Source organism: Eleginops maclovinus, chromosome 15 (assembly GCF_036324505.1).
Source record: "Eleginops maclovinus isolate JMC-PN-2008 ecotype Puerto Natales chromosome 15, JC_Emac_rtc_rv5, whole genome shotgun sequence".
Classification (NCBI taxonomy): domain Eukaryota; kingdom Metazoa; phylum Chordata; class Actinopteri; order Perciformes; family Eleginopidae; genus Eleginops; species Eleginops maclovinus.
Genome location: NC_086363.1, coordinates 21,761,092 through 21,767,091, shown reverse-complemented (window position 1 = coordinate 21,767,091; position 6,000 = coordinate 21,761,092). Strand labels below are relative to the sequence as shown.

Here is a 6,000-nt window from a genome sequence, read left to right as displayed (position 1 = left end):
GCGGCAGCGTCCTGTGTCACATCAAAGGAAGTTCTGTGAGCAGCACCAGAGGCCTCATTTATAAATTAGTTCAAAAGATGGCAGTGTGTGGTCCTCCACGGACACTCAGACCCATGCATACGCACAAGAACTGGAGAGATGAGAAACTGCGTAAAATAAATCCAAATATTACTGGGACTCCTGCGTGCAAAAACATAGCTTGGAGAAATAAATACATACGGATATGTTATTGAACCAACCCGAATATGATCCCTACATGTTGTTCTCATACATTATGAGGTGAACAGAATTAGGTTTAAACTGATGCTGTTAGACAACGTTTCATAAGTCTATTGGCTCACCCTCCTCTCCTCGAGAACGGTTCTGCTCTGTGTGTTCTTGTGTAGCATAAAGGAACTACAACTTGTGTTCTGTTGTATAACTGTGTGTTTAAAAACGATGGCTTCATCGACCTTGAATCATGTTAACCTTCCCTAACAGCAATACCAGACAGAGACGTCGAGATAAATGATGAGAGTCCCAGAAATTGTAAACGTTCTTTTTTAATGTCTTTAAAATTCTCAAATTTGATTGTTTACATAATATTACATGGTTTATACTGTAGTTCATCAAGCAGGAGAGATATGAAAGTAATATTCTTGTAGAAAACATTTGGAGATATGCACGAACAAGTATTAGGCAGAAATTGTGCTGAAATAGGATGAAAAAAAGATGCATTTCATACACATCTACAGAAGAGATATTCTGAATAAAGTCTGTGGTGGAATAACATTTGAGGGTCAAAATACTAACAGCAAGGTCAGAATGAAATGCAGTCTCTAACCTAAAGTCTGCTATTTTAATGTCATTAAAAAAAGATGCATTCGAATGAAAGGCAACATATATGATTTAATTGTATTAAAAATATATATATTTAAGGGGGAGAAAAGATTGTAAAAGCTGTTGAAGTTTCTTGTATAAAAAAGGCATTTTTGGTTCTGAACAGCAAATGGCTCACTAAAGGGCCACGCTTTGGAGAGAGGTATCGCCTCTAAGACTCTGTAGCTTATTTGGGTTATTCGAGTCACACTGCTCTGGTGGAGGAACAGGGAAGGCCAGAGCTCTACACATTTAAAACATCTGAGGTAGAGGAACACCATGGACTCACAAAGCTCTCCACAACCTCTGCCCGTCAGCACAGACATTACGCCAACAGCGTTAACGCTCTTTCATTTAACTACATTTTGGTCTCCACTAGAACAAATCAAGGCTTTAGGCAAATGCCCGTCAATTACAGCATCACATTCTCCACAAAAGCCCCAAAATAAATACAATGTGAAAACATAAAACAAACAGCTTGCTATCAACGGTTGAATCTGGGCACGGGGTTAATGATTCACTTCCACTTAGCTCCAGAGGATAGCATGCTGTAAATGTGTGACGGCATTCTATGGGTGGTCCTTAAAGAGGACGCAAGCAGGGGGTGACCTTGGTCAGCCACAGAGCAAACTTCCTGTTCTTTATAAACCAGGAAGCGTATGAGACTTTACAAGAATGAGAAAAAACATTCAAAACAAATCTCAACACTGGTTTTACGAAGAAATACTGCTTAATGTCAATGAATAGACAGAGTAAACACACACAATGCCAGTATGTTTCTAATGACTCAATATTCACGTTCATAACTGAGAGCTGGCCAAGAGTTCTTATTGTTAAAGGAACGGTTTAACGTTTGCTTCTGGCAGAGAAAAAGTGCAGCGCATGATCTCCAATAACACCAATACTTATAATCTTAACATTTATTTTGAGATGAGATACACTGACACTTACAGATGTTGATCCAGCTGTTCCAGGCTGGTTGCTAAGCTAACCCTCTGGTTTTATTTAATAGTCTAAACAGAGTGCTGCTGTTAGCAGGAGAGCTAATAAGAGTATTTCCCACCATGTGGAAGTGTTTCTGCTGAGGTTTCTCTGGCACATTTAGGCCCCATCAAACCTCTCAGGGGCCCCGGGGCCTCCCAATCTCTGTGTAATGGGTTTGTAATAGTTAATCACTACGTTATGCTAATTCCTAATAATACACACTCTATAAGCTTGATATAAACTGAAATAATAAAGTCCTTAAATGTAGATTTGACCCTGGGCCCCTACACACTGGGGACATCATATATTAATACAGCTGACTTTTTAAGGCCCCGATCCTTTCAGTTTATAGAGTACATACACAGTTGCAAAAGTAATGTGGGATAAATTACCACAGGCTAATTGAGGGTCTGGGGCCCCTGAGGGTCTGGGTGGGGCCACACAACAGTCATTGTACAAAGGATGAGAGCTGATTGATGCACCCCCCCACACACACACACACACACACACACACACAAACAGACACTCTGCATGTCCCTTTGAATTCTATGAGCACATCAGCTAACAGGAGGCGATACAGATAGCGGCTTATGGACGATATTGGGTGGAGGTTAAATCAAGTGTTTTTCTTCTATCTGTCAGTGGTAGTGTTGAAAACTGATTGTAAAGAATGGCCTGAGTCTGCCTCTCCATTAAGACTTTGACATTACAGTTATAATAAGCACAGCATGTCTTCTTTCCCTTATGAAAATATGAAACCGTTTTCTCAAATGTTCTGACTCGCTCAGTCAAACCGTCTGATGCATAGTTCTTCAGGATCACATTCCTGTTGGACTGGACTTCACTGTGGACTCTTTCTGATATGGTTCATCACTTTGGCATTTTCTTAGGCTGATCCAGCTGTTTCATTGTGTCTCTGTCCGTCTGTCAGTGGGAAATTTAGAGGACAGACTCGCTGGTTTTGCTCCGTGCTTCCTGCTCCGCCTTCTCGGGTTCCATCATCTTCTCAGTGACGTCCTGATCTTTGTTCAGGGCTTCCTCCTTCTCCCTCCTCTTGCGTCTGGCCTCCACCCAGGGTATGACACACAGCACGGCCCCTCCAACGATGGGGGGGATACCTGCCAGGTAGAAGGCCACGTCGTAGCTGCCCAGTCTGTCCCTCAGGAACCCTAAAGCAGAGACAGATGTTCTTATGACTGCTGAAACACCACAGAGCTGCAGTCACACTCTGCCCCCTCACTCAGCACTTATCTGCAGGGATACGTGTGTCCTTTAGTTTACTATGATCATCTTGGAGATAAATCATGCTGATTGTGAGAACCATTGAACATGTGAGAGTGAACCTGAGGGAGCTAACAGCAGGCCCTCTGATCACCTCCTATGGAAGGATGTATGCACTAAAGCACCCTGTAAGAAGTACAGGAAGTAACCAATCATTTCTCAACATCATGTTAATGAGAACCCCAGTGTGCAGTGTTATCAGGGGGATGGATGTATCCCGGTCTCTAAATGATTTATCATACCTGTGACAGAGGAACACTTCAGACAGAGTGACACGGTGAGCTTCATTGCTACAGAGCATGCTAACACCATCATCCCTGAGGTTCCTCTTCATGTTTAAAGGGATTCCAAAATAATCTGAACTGACACGGACACATACATACAGTATATGTCCGTCTCTTGTTCACGGAATAATAAAAATAACCACTAGGCCGTGCAAAAGAGCCATGCCAGAAGTCTGAGAGGACAGCCACAAGAAGGAGAAACTTCTTTACTCTGAGGCCCCCCAGAAAGGTCAGAAGTCAACTACATTTCATTAAATGTCATTTTGCTGACACTTTTATCTCTGATGGGTAGATGCCCCCCCCACAGAATCTGCTAGAACTAGTGACTTGCTGCTCCCCCACATGGAGGATTGTGAGTGTGTGAGCATTACTGTAGATCATGGACACTGGCATATAGAGCTTCAACACAGTATTTTGAGTATTTCTGTGTTACCTGCAATGGGGGGCCCCACGGTCATGGGCACGGACATCAGGCCCAGCAGGAAGCCGATGGCCTGGGAAACATCTTTGTCTCCGACCAACTCAAAGGCGATGGGGGCCATGATGCAGATGAAGCAGCCGTCAAACAGCCCCATCAGCAGGCACACGGCGATGAGCCCCCCGAACATGTGGCACAGAGGAATCATCATGGACATGAGGCCGATGACGAAGAACGAGGTCACCTGGAAGGACAAATTCTTCCTCCATTATTCAATGGTTTATTACTCTTTATGTAGGACATGTCTTAAGTGTCATTGTAAGGGTACAGTTTCCTTTCATGTTCGAATTAATTTGGATTTCAGAGAGCTTTAGTATCGTATGACCTTGCATGTTAGTGTAAATGCTCCTACAGAACCTTTTAATTCAATTCCAACTAATATTGATTTAGTTATTGCTTTTAGTTTCAAATAATGTGAATGTTCACTTTAGGCTTAGCAAATTTTAGTTTTGGTTGAAAGTGTAAGGTAAGATGTATCTTTAATAGTCTTCTCAGTTGGTAAGGACAGCGGTGTGATTTTCTCACCTGCAGGTACACTTTGTTGACTCCGCTCACGTAGTCTGCCGCCCTGCCGAAGATGAGACGGCCCACACCGGATGTGATGCCGATGCACATGAGCAGAACTTCTTTACTGGCTTCCTTTCCAAAACGCTCCTCCACATGCTTCATCTGGGGACAGTTAGGACAAGGATAAGCACAGCTGTGGCATGGCTCTGATCTAATGTGACACTTAACACAATGTTAGAGGTGCACAAAGAAACACCACGGGGCTGAATACAAATTCAGCTTCATATGTTTTTATATATCTGAAGAAAGCTTTAGAGGGGAACACACAGGTAAGATTTCCTTTTGGAGGGGCAGCAGCATGAGCATAAAGAGCGTTCGCCAAAACAGCTCCACAGCGGCTCTTCTTCCTCCTCAGGCTGCAGAGGTTCAACATGTAGTGCCAGGATACAATGCACCTTCTACAGGTGCACCATAGAGAGGGTCCTGACCCTCTACAGGTGCACCATAGAGAGCATCCTGACTGGCTGCATCATGGCCTGGTACAGCAGTTGCACTGCCCTCAGCCGTAAGGCTCTACAGAGGGTGGTGAAAACTACACAGCACATCACCAGGACAGAGCTGCCATCCATGGAGGACCACTACTCCCAGCATCTCAGGAAGAAAGCCCACAGGATTATCAAAGACCCCCATCACCCCAGCAACAAACTGTTCTGTCTGCTGCCGTCTGGCAGGCAGTAACGCAGCATCAGGACCAAAACACCCAGACTCAGAGACAGTTTTATACCACTGGCTATAAGACTGCTAAATAGTTATAAAGAAAATAAACAGTCTTTCATTTCATCTTACTGTACAATATTTAATTTTACATTCTGTTCTTGTGTATAGCATATTCTATTTACGTGTATATAGACATTCTGCTTGCATTATTTGTATTTTTTGTTATATATGTTTTATAGTTTAATGTCTTATATAACTATGTTGCATTGTTGGAGGAGTTCGGGAATTGCCATTCCTACTGTGTAACTTGTGTGCAAGTGACATTATCCTTTGGATCTTGAATCTGCAGGCCTCTCTAGGTACTGCAAGATGTGTCAACCTCAACCAAGCTGCCGTCCAGACTTCAGGAAAAATGGACTATGAGGGGATCTAAGTATAAAAAGAAATTTCGGGTCGCTTACCCCCTTTTTTCTTTTTCACAGAGTTTGTGCGCACAGAAGCCCAGGAGTGCAGCGACCCCAGCTTTAACCTCCCCTCAACTTTCACGCCCCAAAACTAAAAACACAGATTTGAGAGTCACAGTGAACCAGTCTCTGTTCCTAAAGCAGACATCTCATCCTCATCCACTCCACCTTTTGTAGCCCGCCAGAGCAAAAACATCGGAGACCCTAGCAAACAATGCCCCAAAAAAATGCTTTCAGAGAAATGCCTCTGGAAAGCAGGAAGAAGTTCAGTCTGTAGGGACCTTAACTTTGGACTGAAGGGTCGCCAGTTCACGTCCCGATCGGACCAAGAAATACGGAGTGTGGACTGGTACTGGAGAGGAGCCAGATCACCTCCTGGGCCACTGCCGATGTGCCCTTGAGCAAGGCACCGAACCCCAAACTGCTC

The 6,000-nt window shown here is 43.8% G+C and overlaps 1 protein-coding gene across 1 annotated transcript in view; it reads right to left on the bottom strand.

The window, feature by feature from the left end:
• Positions 1-524: 524 nt before the first annotated feature.
• slc16a10 (solute carrier family 16 member 10) overlaps positions 525-6,000 on the bottom strand; it is a 33,842-nt gene continuing 28,366 nt past the window's right edge. The window contains exons 4-6 of the mRNA XM_063902266.1: positions 4,411-4,554; positions 3,841-4,069; positions 525-3,011 (exon numbers count right to left, since the gene is read on the bottom strand). Of these exons, the coding sequence (XP_063758336.1) occupies positions 2,782-3,011; positions 3,841-4,069; positions 4,411-4,554 (603 nt within the window). The 3' untranslated portion in view covers positions 525-2,781. The remainder of the gene's footprint in view (positions 3,012-3,840; positions 4,070-4,410; positions 4,555-6,000) is intronic.